This window comes from Salvelinus namaycush, chromosome 2 (genome assembly GCF_016432855.1).
Source record: "Salvelinus namaycush isolate Seneca chromosome 2, SaNama_1.0, whole genome shotgun sequence".
In the NCBI taxonomy this organism is placed as follows: Eukaryota; Metazoa; Chordata; class Actinopteri; order Salmoniformes; family Salmonidae; genus Salvelinus; species Salvelinus namaycush.
The window spans coordinates 29,333,860-29,356,547 of NC_052308.1; the positions used below are offsets into that span (position 1 = coordinate 29,333,860).

Sequence of the window (22,688 nt, forward strand, 5' to 3'; positions counted from 1 at the left end):
CTTGGCAGGTTTGCTGTGGTGCCATATTCTTTCCATTTTTTAATAATGGATTTAGTGGTGCTCCGGGGGATGTTCAAAGTTTCAGATATTTTTTTATAACCCAACCCTGATCTGTACTTCTCACAACGTTGTCCCTGACCTGTTTGCAGAGCTCCTTGGCTTTTATAGTGCCGCTTGCTTGGTGGTGCCCCTTGCTTAGTGGTGTTGCAGACTCTGGGGCCTTTCAGAAGAGGTGTATATATATATATACTGAGATCATGTGACAGATCATGTGACACTTAGATTGCACACAGGTGGATTTAATTAACTAATTATGTGACTTCTGAAGGTAATTGGTTGCCCCATATCTTATTTAGGGGCTTCATAGCAGAAGGGGTGAATACATTTGCACGCACCACTTTTCTGTTTTTTTATTTAGTATAATTTTTTGAAACAAGTATTTTTTTTTATTTCACTTCACCAATTTTGACTATTTTGTGTATGTCCATTACATGAAATCCAAATGAAAATCCATTTAAATGGCAGGTTGTAATGCAACAAAATAGGAAAAACGCCAAGGGGGGTGAATACTTTTGCAAGGCACTGTACGTGCATTGATCTGATCTCCTGTAATATACCATTGTAATGCTTAAAAGCCAGATCAATGCTAGTGGGGGGACAGACCATAGTATTGTGACCATAACCATGAACACTAAGGTTCCAAAGAAACCCCCAAGGATTGTGGTCAAGAGACATTTTAAAACATTTAATCATAAGCAATTTCAAAATTATTTGGCTGCTGTACCCTGGGAGCTGATTTATCTAGAGGATGATTTAAATCACGCTACAGAATGTTTTATTGATTTGCTCACTGGGGTAATGGACCATCATGCCCCAGCAATAAAGAGTACAGTTGGGGCTTGTCCATCACCATGGTTGAAGATGAACTGGGTGAGGCATTTTCTCAAAGAAATATGACAAAAGTCTTAGCAGCCAAATATAAACAAAAAATTGATTAACAGAATTATAGAACACTATGTAATTATGCAGTTATATCAAATCGTAAGAAAAAAACTATTTTACAAAAATGCTTTTATTGATTGTAAAAATGATTCAATACATTTATGGAATACTGTACATCTATCTTGGTACATCTATCTCATAATGCCCATCGAGTGTGGAGGTTGATGGGAGAACAATAACAAAACCAGCTGATATTGCCTTTTTTTTTTTTTTTTTTACAAAGAAAAGTAATTTACTTAGAGATAATGTAAACACCCATTCTTCCAAACAAGCTATTGTCCAATGGATTGGTGATCATATTATGAGCAAAATAAACTGGTGGTAGTAGAGGTGTTAAACCTATTGAAGTCATTACACAATGGCAAATCTAAATGTTATGAGCTAATGGACAATTTTTTACTTCGCTATTGTCACGCCCTGGCCTTAGTATTCTTTGTTTCCGGTAATATTTTGGTTAGGTCAGGGTGTGACAGGGGGGATGTTTGTGTGTATTTGTCTCGTCTTGGGTGGTTGTATTGTATAGGGGGTTTTGTAGAGGTTATGGGGTTTGTGTTTAGTGTAGGTGTCTAGGTAAGTCTATGGTTGCCTGAATGGTTCTCAATCAGAGACAGCTGTCTTTCATTGTCTCTGATTGGGAGCCATATTTAAGGCAGCCATAGGCATTAGGCTATTGTGGGTAATTGTCTATGTCTAACGTTAGTAGCTTGTGTATGCACTTTCGTTTGTAGCTTCACTGTTGTTTTGTTTAGTATTTGTAAAAGTGTTCGTTTCGTCTTCTCTAATAAAATAAGATGTATTTGTATCACGCTGCGCCTTGGTCCACTCTTCCTCATCAAGACGATCGTGACAGCTATGCTGCTTCCCCGATTTGCAGCTCCTCTGAAATACATATTTAATTGATCACTGGAAAAGGGGAAATTACCAAATGTATGGAAACATGCTGAACTTTGTTCAATCCCGAAAGACAGAAAAGAACTCATTACTCCTGCCAATAGTCAACCAATCAGTCTACTCCCTTCACTCAGTAAGATATTGGAGGGTATTGTGAGTAGACAAATATGAGAGTATATGGACAATAATGATCTGATCACAGCCAATCAGCATGCTTATCTCAAAAAACAGTCCATTAACACTGCATTGGTTGACATGACTGACCAATGGCTTAATAGATAATGGCAGGTTTGTGGGTGCACTATTTTTAGATTTCAGTGCCCCATTTGATTTAGTGGATCATCAAATAATTTTGACAAAATTATTGCATTATGGATTTAAGGAGGTAACATTTCATATCTAACTGACAGGAAACAGTCCACCTACAGTTGAAGTCGAAAGTTTACATACACTTAGGTTGGAGTCATAAAAACTTGTTTTTCAACCACTCCACAAATTTCTTGTTAACAAACTATAGTTTTGGCAAGTCGGTTAGGACATCTACTTTGTGCATGACACAAGTAATTTTTCCAACAATTGTTTACAGACAGATTATTTCACTTATAATTCACTGTATCACAATTCTAGTGGGTCAGAAGTTTACATACACTAAGTTGACTGTGCCTTTTAAACCGCTCGGAAAATTCCAGAAAATTATGTCATGGCTTTAGAAGCTTCTGATAGGCTAATTGACATAATTTGAGTCAATTGGAGGTGTACCTGTGGATGTATTTCAAGACCTACCTTCAAACTCAGTGCCTCTTTGCTTCAAATTATTGGAAAATCAAAAGAAATCAGCCAAGACCTCAGAAAATAATTTGTAGACCTCCACAAGTCTGGTTCATCATTGGGAGCAATTTCCAAACGACTGAAGGTACCACGTTCATCTGTACAAACAATAGTACGCAAGTATAAACACCATGGGACCACGCAGCCGTCATACCACTCAGGAAGAAGACGGTCTCCTAGAGATGAATGTACTTTGGTGCGAAAGGGCAAATCAATCCCAGAACAACAGCAAAGGACCTTGTGAAGATGCTGGAATAAACCAGTACAAAGGTATCTATATCCACAGTAAAACGTGTCCTATATCGACATAACCTGAAGGCCGCTCAGCAAGGAAGAAGCCACTGCTCCAAACCACCATAAAAAAGCCGGAAGTCGGAAGTTTTGAGCTTATGTGCATCCTGTTTCCGTTGATCATCCTTGAGATGGTTCTACAACTTGAGTCCACCTGCGGCACACACCTTTCTAAATGAGGTCCCACAGTTGACAGTGCATGTCAGAGCAGCAACTAAGCCATGAGGTCGAAGGAATTGTCCGTAGAGCTCTGAGACAGGATTGTGTAGAGGCACAGATCTGGGGAAGGGTACCAAAAAATGTCTGCAGCATTGAAGGTCCCAAAGAACACAGTGGCCTCCATCATTCTTTAATGCAGTCCTTCTCATATAGTGGGGCGCGCCTCCCTGGGGTGGCTCGGAGCGATGCCGGGGGGGGGGGTGACCCCGGGTAACATACTTTTTTTGCCGCGTGGAGTAGGTTTTTTTTGTACCGAACAAGAGCACACAGCACAGAGCAGGAGATATGAAGTGCAGATAACAAACCCTTAAGAGACACCATGGAAAAATATTTAACAGGGATGAAAAGAAAGACGGAGATAATGAGACAAACGTAAGTCTCCCGAAAGCTAAGACGAGGAAATATGACGAAGCGTATGTAGCGCTTGGCTTCACTGTGACTACGGTGGGAGACGAGGAAAGACCGGTATGTTTACTGTGTCTAAAAATGTTGGCAGCGGACAGCATGAAGCCAAATAAATTAAGGCGTCACTTAGTTAAGATAAGATAAGCTGCTTGAGTTTTTTCAGCGAAAACGTGCCGAATATTGCCAACAATAGTCCCGCTTTGTGAATGCTACTTCAGTAAACCAGCGAGCACTGTTAGCATCATATCATGGTCTCTGTCATGCTGGATGACGCAAGTGCTGCAAAAATAAAAGCTATCCCTCTGTCCAATGACACCGTCGCCAGACGTATAAATGACATTGCTAACGATCTTAAAGAACTGCTGGTAGATAAACTCAAAGACAAACGTTTTGCCTTACAGTTCGATGAAGCAACTGACAGCAACAAAGACTGTTTGTTTATCGCTTATGTTTTGACATGACAAACTCCCAGTGTGAGGATCTACTTTTTTGTAAATATGTCAGAGACAGAGCCACAGCTGAAGAGCTATTCAAAATGCTGGACTGCTTCCTGACTGAGAATGGGCTAAAGTGGGAGAACTGCATTGGTGTTTGCAGTGATTGTGCACAGACCATGGCAGGGATGAGAAAAGGACTTCGGGCACTCATCAAGAAGGCCTCACCTAATGTTGAGCTGACACACTGTGTTATACACAGAGAAGCACTGGCATCAAGGCACCTTTCCTCTGAATTAAGTGAGGTTATGACTGACATTGTAGGTGTAGTCAATTTTATAAAGACCAGACCACTAAAAACAAGAGTCTTCTCTGCTATCTGTGAGGAGATGGGAGCTGAACATCAAGCTGTGCTGTTTCTCAGTGAAGCAAGGTGGCTGTCACGAGGAAAAGTCTTGTCCCGAGTTTTTGAGCTCAGAGAGCAGATAAGAATGTTTTCGGAGCAGGAGCACAAGTATGACCTCGCAGAAAAATTTTGTGATGAGAACTTCCTGGCAAAACTGGCCTACCTGAGTGACATACTTGGAAAGCTAAATGAACTAAATCTACAGCTTCAAGGGAAAGATAAACACCTCCCTCAGGTCACAGACAAGATCAGCTCTTTCACTCGAAAGCTTGCAATGTGGGGCAGGCGACTTGATGAAGGAAATATTGATTCATTCGAGAACCTGCATGAATTTGTTGACACTACTGACTATGATGCCACCTCAGTGATTCCATATATTAAGGAGCATATTTCATCACTGATGGGATTCTTTAAAAAGTACTTCCCTGAAAACAGTTCCCAATATGACTGGATGAGAGATCCTTTCAATGCACCAGCTCCAACTGGTTTCAGCTCTGCAGAGGAGGACCAGTTCATTGATATGACGTCTGACTCCACATTGAGACTGAGGTTCACATCACAGACACTGAGTGAATTGTGGCTGAATGTAGAGAGGCGGTATCCACTCTTAGGGCAGAGGGCCATGGACATTCTTCTTCCTTTTGCAACATCTTATCTTTGTGAGACTGGCTTCTCTGCTGTTGCTGCACTGAAGACCAAGTACAGGTCCCAGCTAAACATTGAGCAGGAGCTGAGAGTTGCAGTATCATGCTTCAAACCCCGCTTCGAAAAGCTGTGCTCTGCAAAACGTGCTCATTGTAGCCATTAATCCTGACTTCCTCATTTTGATTTTTAAAAATCAGCACAAATTGTTTTATTCATTTTTGTTTTATAGGTCAAAGTGTTTCATATATTGTGCTCCTGAGTTAATGTTGCTGATCAATTTGAACGTATTATTATTTATTGATTATATTTCATTTTATTTTTCAGTATCAAATGGTCAACAAAAAAAAACAGTTTAAATAAGGATTGAATTTTTTTTAAATTTCAGGCAAATTAATGCACTTTAAGTCTTTTCTGTTACAGACTAAAAAACAATGGTAATAAAGTTATTCTTTGTTGTAAGTTGATCTATATTTCTTTCTTTTTTCTTTTTTTGTTTTCTTTAATGTTAATAAGGATACAATGTTATGCAGAGGTGTACTTATAACAATTTTATAGACAAATGATACTATTTACAGTCGCGGCGGAGAGTTGGGGGGCGTGAAATGTTTACTTCTTCCTAGGGGGGGCGTAACAGAAAATAATTGAGAAGCACTGCTTTAATGGAAGAAGTTTGGAACCATCAAGACTTTTCCTAGAGCTGGCCGGCTGGCCAAACTGAGAAATCGGGGGAGAAGGGCCTTGGTCACGGAGGTGACCGACAATCCGATGGTCACTCTGTCAGCGCTCCAGAGTTCCTCTGTGGAGATGGAAGAACCTTCCAGAAGGTCATCCATCTCTGCAGCACTCCACCGATCAGGCTTTTATGGTAGAGTGGCCTGATGGAAGCCACTCCTCAGTTAAAGGCACATGACAGCCCGCTCGGAGTTTGCCAAAAGGCACCTAAAGGGCTCTGACCATGAGAGACAAGATTATCTGGTCTGATGAAACCAATATTTAATTATTTGGCCTGAATGCCAAGCGTCATGTCTGGAGGAAACATGGCACTATCCCTACAGTGAAGCATGGTGGTGGCAGCATCATGTTTTTCAGCGGCAGGGACTGGGAGACTAATCAGGATCGAGGGAAAGATTAACAGAGCAAAGTACAGAGAGATTCTTGATGATAACCTGGTCCAGAGCGCTCCGGACAACGGCCAAGACAAAGTAGGAATGGCTTCGAGACAAGTCTCAATGTCCTTGAGTGGCCCAGCCAGAGCCCGGACTTGAACCGATCAAGCATCACTGGAGAGACCTGAAAATAGCTGTGCAGCAACGCTCCCCATCCAACTTGACAGAGCTTGAGAGGATCTGCAGGGAAGAATACTTATGTAAATTTAATATTTACGTTTTTTATATTTAATACATGTATTAAATGTATTAAAAATTGTTTTTACTTCGTCAGTATGGGGTACTGTGTAGATTGATGAGGGCATTTTTTTTTTTTTATTATTATTATTATTTTTTACATCTGTTTTATAATAAGGCTATAACGTAGCAAAATGTGGAAAAAGTAAAGGGGTCTGAATACTTTCCGAATACACTGCCGACCTAGTGTTGTTCGTATGAGAGAGCCTGCAGTAAACACTGACAATGGGCCTGTCTGCCTGTGGTGTTGTGAAGTGTTGCGTTTCCCCTCTGAGGTCACTGAAGCTAAATGGGTTTGGGGGTGCTGGATTAAGAGGTGTCTGTGGTGGAGGGAAGGACAGGATCCGGGGGGGGGGGGGGATTACATGGAGGCTACGCAGGGGATAATGGAGTGTATGAGAGTGTGTCTTTGTTTCTGTGTCCTCCTCTGTGCTTTGATTGCCAATGCAGCACTGTGACAAAGGTCAAGGTGGGCCTATAAACTGATGTTGAAAAAAATATACAAAATAAAGTCCCAGAAATTACAAATATAATAGCAAATCTCATTTAGGGGAGGTAGTACAATCAAGTGTGCTGAGGTGGTAGTACCATCAACCACTGCAGTCCTGTCTAAATCTGCCTACTTAGACATGTTGCTTTCCCCCAGAAGTCTAGCAGCATAGTTGAAGGCTTTCAGTTTCTGTAGATGTCAGTGGGTTGCTTTGCTTTAGTCTCCCAGTAGGCCTAGTTCTGTGATGAGATGCATGTGATGACATGTATTATCTGAAATAGTCCCATAGAATAATACCTACGGAGGAGCAGCTTCTATGGATAAACTTTGAATGTCTTTGAACTTCAGAGTTGGCTTAACGTTGGACCAGGGAAGCTAGCTAGCTGACAAGCTTGTGTGTGCAGAACGGCACCAGAATTAACAACACGTCTTACCTTTTTGTATTTAATAAATCCAATGTGAAATGTGATAACTATAGTATGCCTAACTAGCATTGAAAAAGTGAATCCATTCTTCTCGAATTAAAAATCTCACTCCCTATCTTCTGAATCACGCTTGTAACGTCAGTAGGCTACTGCTATGCTTCACTGTGGGAAATCCATTGGAGAGAACATCATGATGACACTAGTATTTTTGATAGAATATAGTTTATTATCATTGAATAAATGTAATGTGCATAGGGTGAATCTGACTGTGCTGATGATGACATAGTGGCCATGCTTAGCACTACTGAATGAGACCGTTGTATTAATGATACATGGAGCGATGGTACTGTTTGTGTTTTGCCTTATTCAATGAGTACTGTGTTTTACGGAGCACATATGACTGTAGTGTGGTGGTGATGATACTGACATGAATGGACAGTCATTGTAATGGAGGCCGGAGTCTGTATGTCTGTGTTTGTGATGAGTCCAGTTGCTCTGGCATCTTTCATGGGGTGATTAGGCATAGCAGAGCATGCTGTGGGACACACTAATTTACAGGGCTTGTCTGTCTTAAAATGTAACCCTCTGCATCTCAGAGGTCCCCTCCAGTGTAAAGGCCTAATGGGATCATCATGCCAAAGCAGCATTCTCTGAAAACACACACACACACACACACAGTTTAGCAAACTATCACGTGGCTCTTGAGCTCATCACTCATCTTTTGGTTACTAATCCCCCATCTCTCTCTCGCTCTCTCTTTGTTTTCAATGGGACATACACAGTGGGGTCTTTGTTCTCTGCCTGCCTGCCAGTGTAGTGTGTACTCTCTCACCCAGCAGCGTCCGTCTCAGGGGACGGTTCTGTTATTGTGCTCCTCCCCCAACCTCTCCTCCCCTCTCTCCAGACCAGGTCTTCATGGCAACGGGTGTCTGGCGTCTGACAACATTTATCTTGTTATTGAGCATCCATCTGAATGACCCTTAGGGTGTGCTATATACCACAGAGACTAGTGCCACACACACACACACACACATACCACTCCTCCTGCTGCTGCTGCCTGACACACAATGCAGTGGGCAGCCAACAGAGACACAGCTCAAAGGGCCAGCAGTGCTGTGGAGAGACTAACACACCACTGAAGTTGTCATACTGTAGGGAAGCTCCTCTGTGCTGTATGCAGAGCACAAAACTGCTGCTGAGAGACAAGGCTGTAGTTGAGAGAGAAGAGGGCCGGAGTGGAGTATACTGGTGTAGTCCCATGTTGGAGGTGATGGCGCAAGAGTTGTGGCTGTGAAATATCAGACCGTGTTTAAATGTTCGCTCTGAATGTTGCAAATCCACCCAATAACAACTCACTCTGTCTCTCCCTCCCTGTTGTTTAACTTTGTTTTTTTTATTTTTTGGAACGTTTATTATTTGTTGTATAACACTGCCTCTCTCTTTCTATCTTCCTCTCCATCGCTCTCCCTCCATCTAGATCTGCGTGGTGTAGCAGGGCAGTCCAAGCCCCTGAATCCTCAGCGCTCCCTCCCTGGGACGCCCATCACTCACACACTCAAACACTTCCCCATCAACCTGCGTACATCCATGGACGGAAAGTACAAGGAGATCGCCGAGGTGAGAGCACAGGGACACAGTGTTGTCAACAGTGGTGTAAAGTACTTCAGTAAAAATACTTTGAAGTACTACTTAAGTAGTTTTTTGGGGTATCTGTACTTTACTTTAGTATTTATATTTTTAACAACGTTTACTAAACTACATTCCTAAAGAAAATTATGTATTTTTTACTCCATAAATTTTCCCTGACACCCAAAAGTATTCATTACATTTTGAATGCTTAGCAGGACAGGAAAATGGTGCGATTCACACACTTATCAAGAGAACATCCCTGGTCATCCCTACTGGCTCTGATTTGGCGGACTCACTAAACACATGCTTCGTTCGTAAATTATGTTGGAGTGTTGAAGTGTGCCGCTGGCTATCCGTGATTTTTTTTAAATAAATAAAATATGGTGCTGTCTGGTTTGAATTTGAAGTTATTTATACTTTTACTATTACATTTCCTTTTGATACTTAAGTATATTTAAAACCGAATACTTTTAGAATCTTAATCAAGTAGGGTTTTACTGGGTGACATTTACTTTTACTTGAGTCATGTTCTATTAAGGTATCTTCACTTTTACTAAAGTATGACAATTGGGTACTTTTTCCACCACTGTCAAGCACTTTCCAAATGTGTGTGTGTGTGTGTGTGTGTGTGTGTGTGTGTGTGTGTGTGTGTGTGTGTGTGTGTGTGTGTGTGTGTGTGTGTGTGTGTGTGTGTGTGTGTGTGTGTGTGTGTGTTTGCGTGCGTGCGTGCGTGCGTGCGACTGCATGTGTTGGATGTTTGTGGGTGTTAAATGTTCATGTTGTTTATGTAAGTTTGTGTATTGTAATGTTAAGTAAACTCTTCCTGTGTGTGTAATGTGTGTGTGTGTTCTAATGTTTATTTGACTCTGTGTATCTCTCAGGAGCTGTTCACTCGTAGCCTGACGGAGAGTGAGATGCGCACCGCTCCTTATGAGTTCCCTGAGGACAGCCCCATCGAGCAGCTGGAGGAGAGACGCCAACGCCTGGAGAGGCAGATCAGCCAGGACATCAAGTAGGGACACACACACACACACACAGCAGCAGACATGCACACTCACATACACACCAACACAACTCCCCCGTACACACCCAAACACCCTCCATATACCCACAGGCACACAAGCACCCTCAACAGCTTCCATCATGTCGCTTTTAAGCAGGCCAGCTAACTAACATAAGCAAACAGCTAATGGAGTCAGTCAGTAGCATTCACATCCTGGTGTTCCAGCCTGTTCCACCCACAGGAGAGGGGGGGGGGGGTTCTGTCTGGGTTGATGGGGTGTGATGGCCTGTTCCACTGAGCCAATCTCAGGGGGGATCTGACACCCTACGGAATCCTTGCTCCACTCACCGCAGCAGGGTCATGTGACCAATCAAGGTATACTGTCTGTACCACTGCTAACTGATCATGTTTCTCTGTTTGTCCCATTTCATCTGATCACCCTTTACACCCTGATCCCCTTTGTGTGTGTCATGTGCGTTACTGTTGTTCTCTTTGTTTGTGTAACTGTATTTGCATCCTCTCTGTCTGTTCTTCTGTGCTTATGTGTTTAAATGTGTATATGTGTGCCCCCCCCTTTCCTTGTGCTTTATCTCACCTGTACCCCTCTGACCTCGCCTTGCCGCCATGCGCTCCGCACCACGCCAGGCTTGAGCCAGAGATCCTGCTCCGCATCAAACAGGAGTTCATGAAAATTGACAGTGCTGCCGACCTAGAGTGAGTGAGCTGTACTTTCAGTCTCTCTCTCTCTCTCTCTATCTTTTGCCTTTTCCTAACAATCTTGTGAATGCATAAGGTCAAGTTTTTACCTGTACGTATGTACAGTCCTTGGCGCTCATTTGCAGAAGAGTTTAATTTTAAATGTATCATTTTATTATATATTGAGAATGTTCCACTCCAACTCCATTAGCAAAATTTGAGTTCCCTGTGTGCTGCCCCCTACTGGTGATGTGAGGTATAGTCATCACAGGTGATGTTGAGTCATTTTATTTATTTATTTATTTAACCTTTATTTGACTAGGCAAGTCAGTTTAGAACAAATTCTTATTTACAATGGCGGCCTACCCCGGACGAGGCTGTGCCAATTGTTCGCCGCCCTATGGGACTCCCAATCAAGGCTGGATGTGATGCAGCCTGGATTTGAACCAGGTACTGTAGCGACACCTCTTGCACTGAGATGCAGTGTCTTAGACCACTGCGCCACTCGGGAACCCCTCTGAGGTGCAGGGCTGTTATTCAGTCCTGCACCTCAAACAACTTATTTCTTCAATAACATCTCAGTGGTCTATTACACTTTAATAAAGTACTGCGAATGACTTTATAAGGTAATCTTTCAAAATTCTATTGAGTGATGACGCGGAAAACAATTGGTGAATTAGCCGCCTCCTGTAAGGCTATATCTGTATAGCAGACGTAGCCTATCTGACAAGGATGTCGGTGTTGTAGCATGCCGCCAGCATATCTCCTTCTCTCTCTCTGGTGCTAGGGCAAAGGTTATCTTCCTGCCCCATGCTCTCTCCTTTCCTAATCTTTACCCCTTCTCTCTCCCTGTAGGTTTATGAATGAGCTGGGTGGTGTGGACAGGACGGATGATGGCTGGATGAAGGAGAGAGTATTACCGATGGAGCGAGAGTACCAGCGTGTCTCAATATCAGGGGAGGAGAAGTGTGGGGTGAGAGCTGCTGACTAAACAACTTGATAGAATAAATCCAGTCACAGTCCATCCTGATCAGTGTTTTATGATGCAGTGGTTTTTCATTCCAAGTACTAGTTGGTTGGTCTCTCAGTTTGCAACATGCTTACTATGGAAGGTTAACCAATTCAGTCAACAAGTCTATTGGTAGTGCTTGGATGTATTTATTTAGACAGTTGGAAATACAGAGGAAGCAGTTCAGAAATGAGAGCCTGGACCGGGTAGTGAACCCCGGTCTCCAGTGGGGACAGCATGCAGTCTAGAGTTGTGAAATTGTTACCCACTCAGCCACACTCTTGACAGTGCCTGTGGATGCCTAATCACTGTAGACTATGCCTGACTTGTACCGTTCTGCCCTGATCAGGTGCCCTTCACAGACCTGGTGGATGCAGCTAAATGTGTGGTGAAGGCCCTGTTCATCAGGGAGAAGTACATCGCTCTGTCCATTCAGAACTTCTGTAAGACCACTGCCCGAGAGCTGGGAGAGCTGGGAGAGAAACCCCTGGACCTACGCATCTATGAGGAGATCCCTGAGACCCCTGTTGATGCAGGTATGACATACTCACACACCTGACACGTTGGGTATGACACAAACTGAGACACACAGGGCATAGCTGTAGGGTTTCTGCCCCCATCTTCTTTAGCAATTGAGTTACTTTGTGAACTTGTGAATGAAAATGACCTTGTGATGTATAATAGTATGGTGAACTTTTCTCCCTTCCCCGCTGTCTCCCACAGATGCTCCAGTCCACCCCCCTGTCTCAGAGACTCACCCCTATGAAAACCAGGACACCAAGAACATGCCTGCAGACACAGGGTACAGCTGTAAGATGGTGGATGGGGTCATGCATGTCTACACCAAGAAGAGCCCCATGGAGAAGTGGGTTTGTGTTTGAGTCTGCTTGTTTTCAGTTTTTGGTGTGAAGTGTGTGATGGGGTAGTCTGCTTCTACGTGTGTGTAAGAGAGAGTGTGTAACGGAAATTCTCCATCATTTCCAGGAGTACAGAGTTGGACCTGCCTTACCCAGACCTGAAGGAGTACATCGCTGACATGAATGTCATGATGGCTCTCATTATTAACGGACCAGTGTGAGTGTTACTGGTTACTGGCCTTACAGTTAACATTAATCACATCTGTTGTCTCATTAGTACTCTGTGTGTGTGTGTGTGTGTGTGTGTGTGTGTGTGTGTGTGTGTGTGTGTGTGTGTGTGTGTGTGTGTGTGTGTGTGTGTGTGTGTGTGTGTGTGTGTGTGTGTGTGCAGAAAGTCGTTCTGCTACCGCCGGCTGCAATACCTGAGCTCTAAGTTCCAGATGCACATCCTGCTGAACGAGATGAAGGAGCTGGCAGCCCAGAAGAAGGTTCCTCACCGTGACTTCTACAACATCCGCAAGGTGACACACAACAACACTGACACAACAACCGTTCACAACACTACAGCATCCAACAGCTTCTTGATCTACAACATCTCTATAAAACCTGCAAAGTGTTCAATATCAGTTAGTCACTCCACATTGTTGGAGTGAAATATATCTAGAAGTAGTCTCCCACTTTTTCCTTGGTGTAGTGACCATGTGAGCAATGAAGATACACCACTGCTAAGTGCTAACTAACTCAGGTTTTTTGTTTTGTCTTTCTGGCATCCATCCTCAACATCTCATTGTTGTTGACCCTGTCTCTCCCTCTGCCCCCAGGTGGACACCCACATCCATGCCTCATCTTGTATGAACCAGAAGCACCTGCTGCGCTTTATCAAGCGGGCCATGAAGAAGTACCCTGGGGAGATAGTCCACATGGAGCACGGGCGGGGACAGACCCTCATGGAGGTGTTTGAGAGCATGAACCTGACCGCCTTTGACCTGAGTGTGGACACACTGGACATGCACGCGGTGAGGAGCAGGGGGAGAGGGGAGGGGTAGGAGAATTGTTTAAAGAGGGAGGGGTAGGAGAATTGGGGGAAGAAGAGAGGTGACACTTACGGTACCAATCTGTTCTCAGGACCGCAACACGTTCCATCGCTTCGACAAGTTCAATGCCAAATACAACCCCATCGGAGAATCCATCCTGAGAGAGATCTTCATCAAGACAGACAACCACATCGAGGGCAAATACTTTGGCCACATGATCAAGGTCTGAAACCATCCCGTGCTACCTTAAACAGCCATACAAACAGTGGTGCTTATGTGTTAGTTCACCCCACATAGTTATGCACATTGATATTAAGAGAAAATGTGGCCTTGAGTTTTAATTCACAGACATTAATACAATGATATTGATGTCTCTAATGCGTTGTTGTTGTTGATGCTCCATCAGGAGGTGATGGCTGACCTAGAGGAGAGTAAGTACCAGAATGTGGAGCTGCGTCTGTCCATCTACGGCCGCTCCCGGGACGAGTGGGACAAGCTGGCCCAGTGGGCCGTCAAACACCAAGTCTACTCTGACAACGTGCGCTGGCTCATCCAAGTGCCCCGCCTTTTGTGAGTAGTACCTCTACCTACTACAGCATCAACAAAGCAGTTATACACATCTACCTTTTATCTGCTTGTCTTGGACGTAAACCTCTCCTTCTATTTGTGACAAGTATTATCTTTGAATGAATGAATGTGAATGATAATAATCTTCCATATGATTAACCCTCCTCTGACTGCAGTGATGTGTACTGCACCAAGAAGCAGCTGGCTAACTTCCAGGAGATGATGGAGAACATCTTCATGCCTCTGTTTGAGGTCACCATTAACCCCCGCAGCCACCCTGAGCTGCACCTCTTCCTCCAGCATGTGAGTCACTCACACAGCACTACAGTCCACACAGTAGGATTCTCCCTTTACCTACACCTAACATCCACTTATGTGACACTTAAGATACATTTTCTTCCGGTCAGAAAGAACTTAGGGCCCCACCTCATTCATACACTACAGGCACTGTTTTACCTTAACTTATTGTTGTATCACTGTATGTTGTCAGGTGGTGGGCTTTGACAGTGTGGATGACGAGTCCAAGCCGGAGCACCACATCTTCAATATGGACAGCCCCCTGCCAGCCAACTGGACAGAGGAGGACAACCCTCCCTACTCCTACTACCTCTACTACACCTACGCCAACATGGCCGTGCTCAACCACCTGCGCAGGTACCAGGCTGCGTAACGAACCTCAGCACAAAGACGACTATAAAAATAAATAAAGGCCCAGTGCAGTCAAAAACTAGATTTTCACGTGTTTTATATATACACTACAGTTCAAAAGTTTGGGATCACTTAGAAATGTCCTTGTTTTTGAAAGACAAGCACATTTTTTGTCCACTAAAATAACATCAAATTGATCAAAAATACATTGTAGACATTGTTAATGTTGTAAATGACTATTGTAGCTGGAAACGGCAGATTTTTTATGGAATATCTACATAGGCGTACAGAGAGGCCCATTATCAGCAACCATCACTCCTGTGTTCCAATGGCAAGGATGCTGGCCTTGTAGGCATAGTTGCAAAGAAAAATCTCAGACTGGCCACTAAAAATAAAAGATTCAGATGGGCAAAAGAACACAGGAACTCTGCCTAGAAGGCCAGCATCCCGGAGTTGCCGCTTCACTGTTGAGACTGGTGTTTTGCGGGTACTATTTAATGAAGCTGCCAGTTGAGGACTTGTGAGGCATCTGTTTCTCAAACTAGACACTCTAATGTACTTGTCCTCTTGCTCAGTTGTGCACCGGGTCCTCCCACTCCTCTTTTTATTCTGGTTGGAGCCAGTTTGCGCTGTTCTGTGAAGGGAGTAGTACACAGCGTTGTACCAGATCTGCAGTTTCTTGACAATTTCTCGCATGGAATAACCTTCATTTCTCAGAATAAGAATAGACTGACGAGTTTCAGAATACAGGTCTTTGTTTCTGGCCATTTTGAGCCTTTAATCAAACCCACAAATGCTGATGCTCCAGATACTCAACTAGTCTAAAAAATGACAGTTTTATTGCTTCTTTAATGAGGACAACAGTTTTCAGCTGTGCTAACATAATTGCAAAAGGGTTTTCTAATGATCAATTAGCCTTTTAAAATGCTAAACTTGGATTAGCTAACACAACGTGCCATTGGAACACAGAGTGATGGTTGCTGATAATGGGCCTCTGTACGCCTATGTAGATATTCCTTTAAAAATCTGCCGTTTCCAGCTACAATAGTCATTTACAGCATTAACAATGTCGACACTGTTTCTAATCAATTTGATGTTATTTTAATGGACAAAAAAATTCATTTTCTTTCAAGGACATTTCTAAGTGAAAATAAAACAAGGACATTTCTAAGTGACCCCAAACTTTGAACGGTAGTGTACACTGAACAAAAATTTTAACACAACATGTAAAGTGTTGGTCCCATGTTTCATGACACAAAATAAAAGAACCCAGAAATTTTCCATATGCACAAAAAGCTTATTTCTCTCAAATTTTGTGCACAAATTTGTTTACATCCCTGTTAGTGAGCTTTTCTCCTTTGCCAAGATAATCCATCCACCTGACAGGTATGGCATATCAACAAGCTGATTAAACAGCATGATCATTACACAGGTGCACATTGTGCTGGGGACAATAAAAGGCCACTCTAAAATGTGCAGTTTTGTCACACAACACAATGCCACAGATATCTAAAGTTTTTTGGGAGCGTGCAATTGGCATGCTGACTGCAGGAATGTCCACCAGAGCTTTAGCCAGAGAATTTAATGTTAATTTCCCTACCATAAGCCGCCTCCAACGTCGTTTTAAAGAATTTGGCAGTATGCCCAACCGGCCTCACAACCGCAGACCACGTGTAACCGCGTCAGCCCAGGACCTCTACATCTAGCTTCTTCACCAGCGGGATCGTCTGAGACCAGCCACCCAGACAGCTGATGAAACTGAGGAGTATTTCTGTCTGTAATAAAACCTTTTTGTGGGGAAAAACTCATTCTGAATGGCTGGGCCTGGCTCCCAAGTGGGTGGGCTTATGCCCTCCCAGGCCCACCCATGGATGCGCCCCTGCCCAGTCATGTGAAATCCATAGATTAGGGTCTAATTAATTCATTTCAATTGATTGATTTCCTTATATGAACTGTAACTCAGTAAAATCATAAAAATTGTTACATGTTGCGTTTATATTTTTGTTCAGTATATATACACGCTATGAGGTTGGAATAATACTGTACAATTGTGGAAATTATGATAATACCTTTTTATTGTCAGAACTGCTTGAAAAGGCCGCCTGAAATTTCAGCTTGTTTGGTGTGATGGAGTTTTGATCTGCCTGGTGACATCACCAGGCGGTAAATTAATTAATAGACCAATAAGAAACAGAGTTCCAAACCTCTCTGCCAATAACAATAACAGCTAGCTGTAACGGGTTTCGTCCTCTTCGTCTGACGAGGAGTAGTAGGAAGGATCGGAGGACCAATGCGCAGCGTGGTAAGTGTCCATAATGATAATTTAATAAATCAAAACGAACACTGAACGAAAATAACAAAAGTACAAACAACCCGAAACAGTCCCGTATGGTGAAAACACTAACACAGGATACAACCACCCACAAAACACAAAGAAAAACAGGCTACCTAAATATGGCTCCCAATCAGAGACAACGACTGACACCTGCCTCTGAATGAGAACCATACTTGGCCAAACACATAGAAACAGACAACCTAGACATACAACATAGAATGCCCACCCACATCACACCCTGACCAAACAAAACATAGAAACATACAAAGCAATCTATGGTCAGGGTGTGACACTAGCTTTCAGTTTTCTCCTCCCCACTCTGACAGCCCTAGCAAAATTCTTGCTTGAGAAATTGCTCTTTGCTAAAAAGCTATTTTGGTTTATTTTTTACCATGAAAATAATCACAGTGAGGTTCTTAATTGTTACCCAGAAATTATTTGATATTGAAATAAAAACGGCTGCATTGGACCTTTAATATCATAAATGATGAATGAATCGCATGAAAACATTAAGGATTGTTTATGAATATGCTTTATGAAGCTAATATGTGTTTGCTTGTGACATGCAGGAGGCGTGGCTTCCACACGTTTGTGCTGCGCCCTCACTGCGGGGAGGCGGGGCCTGTCCACCACCTGGTGTCGGGTTTCATGCTTTCAGAGAACATCTCCCACGGGCTGCTTCTCAGGAAGGTCAGTCAGCACACACGTCGTCTCCCAAAACTACTGACAGATAGTAGAGTTCAGTTCATAGGTGACCTCTGAAGGTTTGATTGGTTGATTTATTAAATGATGTCTTGGTTTTGGGACTTTGCTCACCAGGTTACTTCAGTTGCAAATTTAAGAGAATTCAGGAGAACAATGAGACACTTTCCCCTTGAATACTGCAGTTGTGCATTTAACAAGATAGACTATATCATATGGCATCTCTTTCCTCCTCATGTCCCCAGGCACCAGTGCTGCAGTACCTGTACTACCTGGCTCAGATTGGCATTGCCATGTCCCCCCTGAGCAACAACAGCCTGTTCCTCAGCTACCACCGCAACCCCCTGCCTGAGTATCTGTCCAGAGGCCTCATGGTCTCTCTGTCCACTGACGACCCCCTACAGTTCCACTTCACCAAGGTCAGTGCACAGGGGAGCGCTGTCAAGACACACACACACACACACACACACACACACACACACACACACACACACAGGCAAAACCATTTGCACTACAACTGCAATGGTGAGTCAGTACAGTCAATCAGTACAATTCATTGAATGTTTTTTTGTCTTTTGTGTGTGTTTGTCCTCAGGAGCCCCTGATGGAGGAGTACAGCATCGCCACACAGGTGTGGAAGCTCAGCTCCTGTGACATGTGTGAGCTGGCCAGGAACAGCGTCCTTATGAGCGGCTTCTCCCACAAGGTATCTGCTTCCTCTCCTCTCATCCGCAGCCATTTTGTGCCAAGTGCTCTGCTCTGATGTTCTTTCTTGTCTCCAGGCAAAGAGTTACTGGCTGGGGCCCAAATATAGCAAAGAGGGCCCAGAGAGCAACGATATCCGTCGTACCAACGTCCCGGACATCCGCGTGGCATACCGCAGTGAGACCCTGCTGGAGGAGCTCAACCTCATTACCCACGCTGTGCGCACCAAGGAGCTGGACAACATCGACGAGGAGGACACCCTCTCCATGGCTCCCGTCGGGGCAGAAGGACGCTAAATCAATCAACTCCTCTATTGCTCCCTGGATAGGTTTTATTTCATATTGGAGGAGATTTTCTGATCTTCGATCTGTTCCTCTGTCACTTCCTCTGTCACTTTTATCTCCTGACCCTCCATACATTCACACCCCAAATGATTTCCTTTGCTTTGTCATGTGACCCTGCATGGGATGGAAGATCCCACAGTTAAGCCTGTGATTTGATGACGTGTTTGTACCCATCACTGATATAACACACACACACACACACACACACACTTATTGCACAGTTTTCCTGTCCTAAAAGCTGCTTATCTTCCATCACACAGTCATGCTGCATTAACCTTAAAATCTAGTGTAACCTTAACATCTAGTGTAATATTAACATCTAGTGTAACATGAACATCTAGAGTAACATGAACATCTAGTGTAACATGAACATCTAGTGTAATATGAACATCTAGTGTAACATGAACATCTAGTGTAATATGAACATCTAGTGTAACATTAACATCTAGTGTAATATGAACATCTAGTGTAACATTAACATCTAGTGTAATATGAACATCTAGTGTAACATGAACATCTAGTGTAATATGAACATCTAGTGTAACATGAACATCTAGTGTAATATGAACATCTAGTGTAACATTAACATCTAATGTAATATGAACATCTAGTGTAGTATTAACATCTAGTGTAATATTTTCATAATGGTTATAACTTTTGAAGTAGGAAAGCAGATACAACTTAGCAGCAATATTATGAGTGTATTATCCATGGGTTGTCTTACCTCACGACACAATGCATAGGTTCCACACTACATTGTTCCAACAACACCTGTTCCGCACTGATAGGAACAGTCGCATGTAACTTAGAGATGCATGGAAACCATGGTAACACTTTTCTAAAGTACGGACGTACTGAGTTTAAAAAACAAACAAAGGACCAAATCTGCGTGGTCTAGAAGCAGAAGTTGTGCACAATTCCAGTTTGTGTGTGCTGCTGGGTATCTGCTGGCTTTCATCTGTCTCTGGCTTCAGGAAGTTTCTAGTGCTTTAATAGCTAAAGGAGTCCTCTCAGCTAGTCTCCGTGATCTAAATCAGCTCTGAACTAAAAAGCAAGCAGGACATCCAGCAGAGACACTGCAGCAGCCCTCAGGACATGGAGCTGTGCGCCTGACTGGTCTACTGCAAACATTCCATTCAATTAACATTAAGATAGATGTTATTTTTAGCTGCAGAAAAAAAAGAATCACATTAGTTATAGAATATGCAGCCAAAAAGAGTAGATGTATACTATTCCAGTACAGATGCATGATGTGTACAGGGTATATATATATATATATATCTAAAGGATATATCTGTCTGTGGTAGAGTGGATGCTGAGAGATGTGAATGATGGAGCCAATCAACCACAACATGTTTTCCAAGCACAAGTCAAGAAGAATGAATACAGCAGCGTCCAAGCCAGTGGGGCTCCCATGCCCCCCTACCATTACCTCAACAGTCACCATGTTCTTGGATATGGACCCTCCAAACCCCCCATTGTGTGTGTATGTCCCACTCCCACCCCTCACACACCCCTTGGTCCTCTAAAGAGACCAGGACAGACCCCAGGGACGGGCCTCTGGACCCACTATGTTGGTTATTAGTTCATTGTATGCAGTGCCCTGTATGCTCCATACCAGACTTACCAGTGCCTTTTGATTTGAACTTTAGGCACTAGCTAGCCTGTCACAGTCTAAGCTGTTCTCATGCTCTGCTGCAACGCCTCAGTCCTCATCACCAACAACAACAACCACAGCATCTGTTCTCTTCATGCATTAGCATTTTTGCTGAACTAACATCAAGATGATGCCATTGGGACTGAAACCATGCTGCATGTTAAAGTACCTTCTCCCTTACCTACCCAGACCTTCCAGTGAAGTGGAAGAAGCCGTTTTACCAATGCTCTGCTTTGGCTGCATTTCCACCGTGCATCTTATGTTGTGAATGCCTGCATGGAGCCATGCAACAGGAGTGGCTGAAAAGCTGTTTAAAGTGAGATGTAATGTGAAAAAGCAACACATGAGAAGCCAAGTAAGCTGAACGACTGTCATGTATGAAGTATGTGTGCAGTCAATGATTGTTGTTAGTTTGAGTTCTGCAAAACAAACTCATTCAGCTTGTCATCCCTATGGCAATGCTCAAACCGTGCAGGGACACGTTTGCATGGTTGTCATCGGGAACAAATGAGCTCACCCCCACCACCATGGTTGTCATGGTCACCAAAACAAGTACACACCTATCCCCATTATCTTGCCCAAAGACAAAGAGCCTCTTCTATGCCCGATTCAAACTGTGGGCATTCATCTTGGATATTGTTATAACTGTTCTAATTGTACACTCCTATTAGATGCCAAGACTGTTCCAGTGGAATAAGTGGGCCCTAGTTGTAAATGTTCACCATGCATTGCATACCATATCTACCAGGCCATTTTAAAAACGTAAGATCGAAGCGTGATATATACAGTAAGGCCTAGATTCAAGCAGATCAAGTGTTAACCGGCAATAGCCGACACCCGCATAGCTGATGTTTTGGCGTCGGAGGTGGAACTGCGTTGGAGCTGTCAAATCGGTGAGCAGATGCTCTTTATCATTGTCAAGAAGCCACACTCGTCCCACTCACGTTAAGAAGTTCAGAACGAGAAAGTGTAGTATATATAGAAATAATGACGCACAAATAGAAAATCATTGATTGAAATAATGAGGATTTCTATCAGCCTAATCAAGGTGTAGATTACATCTCACATTCCAGTGTTCTAACTTATAAACAAGGCTGCATGGGATTTCTCTTCATGCGACTCCGTGCAGCCAATGGCAATGTCCGCTTTAGCAATAATGCCAAGAGCTGCTTGTGGATTTGACAGCTCTAACGCAGTTCCGACACCGGTCAAACAACAGCCATGCGGATGTCGGCTAAAGCGGATCTGATTGAATAGACACTAAATGTTTGAGAAACCAGATAATTTAGGAGAAATTGTATGCATTAATCTCAATCCTGGGAGGCTGATCTGTAGCTCCTCAACAGTGAGGTGTTTCACTGTGAAGGGGTGGCATGTGTTGGACATAGGGTGAGCCTCAGAGTTGAATTTAATATATAAAGTGTATTTTTTTAAAGGCTATAGAGATAAACAGTTTATATAAAGAGTATATCAATATTTAGATTGCAAACTTTGTTTCGTTGCTGTAGATCATTATAAACTGTGGTTATTAAAGCTGAAAGATTTAATTTGTTATCATAATTATTGGCCTTGACTTTCACAGAATTTTACAATTGGACTTTTATCCAAAGTGACTTAAGGTCAGTCATGTGTGCTTACATTTTACATATGGGTGGTCACAGGAATCAGACCCGCTACCCTGGCCTTACAAGCGCCATTCTCTACCAACTGAGCTACAAAGAACCATGTATATTCTTTTCTTATTTGATATTTTCATTGTTTGTTTTTCTGGTTGATTGTTGTGTTAGGACTGTTGAACTCGGTTTAATTTAGCATGTAGCTCTCTCAATAGAGTATCGAGGGAAGGTGATCAAGTTAACCAGGGTAATTTGGAAGAGTCTTCAGAAATGGTAGTACCAAGAGCCATATTGGGTATCCATCCCTGCCATTTATCTCAACCAGAGCTGCCTATGTAATCTGGCTATACATTCCCACCAAAACACCCACTCAGACATTGTAATCCTTCCCACAAACATACAGCCATAGACTGGACATAGACTGATACAAACAAGGCTTTTAAAACA

The 22,688-nt window shown here is 43.1% G+C and overlaps 1 protein-coding gene across 8 annotated transcripts in view; it reads left to right on the forward strand.

Moving 5' to 3' along the window:
• Positions 1 to 21,743, forward strand: part of LOC120061070 (AMP deaminase 2-like) — a 95,942-nt gene extending 74,199 nt beyond the window's left edge. For 6 of the 8 annotated variants that reach the window (XM_039010597.1, XM_039010614.1, XM_039010588.1 and 3 more), the window contains 17 exons: positions 8,917 to 9,056; positions 9,950 to 10,080; positions 10,717 to 10,785; positions 11,623 to 11,740; positions 12,126 to 12,312; positions 12,500 to 12,641; positions 12,761 to 12,850; positions 13,025 to 13,154; positions 13,455 to 13,649; positions 13,759 to 13,890; positions 14,074 to 14,237; positions 14,411 to 14,537; positions 14,725 to 14,888; positions 17,787 to 17,907; positions 18,165 to 18,338; positions 18,515 to 18,625; positions 18,702 to 21,743. In XM_039010597.1, the coding sequence (XP_038866525.1) occupies positions 8,917 to 9,056; positions 9,950 to 10,080; positions 10,717 to 10,785; positions 11,623 to 11,740; positions 12,126 to 12,312; positions 12,500 to 12,641; positions 12,761 to 12,850; positions 13,025 to 13,154; positions 13,455 to 13,649; positions 13,759 to 13,890; positions 14,074 to 14,237; positions 14,411 to 14,537; positions 14,725 to 14,888; positions 17,787 to 17,907; positions 18,165 to 18,338; positions 18,515 to 18,625; positions 18,702 to 18,920 (2,414 nt within the window). In that variant the 3' untranslated portion in view covers positions 18,921 to 21,743. Of the gene's footprint in view, positions 1 to 8,916; positions 9,057 to 9,949; positions 10,081 to 10,338; positions 10,447 to 10,716; positions 10,786 to 11,622; positions 11,741 to 12,125; positions 12,313 to 12,499; positions 12,642 to 12,760; positions 12,851 to 13,024; positions 13,155 to 13,454; positions 13,650 to 13,758; positions 13,891 to 14,073; positions 14,238 to 14,410; positions 14,538 to 14,724; positions 14,889 to 17,786; positions 17,908 to 18,164; positions 18,339 to 18,514; positions 18,626 to 18,701 lie in introns of those variants that run through there. The other 2 variants (XM_039010605.1, XM_039010650.1) reach the window with 2 other exon arrangements.
• Positions 21,744 to 22,688: the final 945 nt, after the last annotated feature.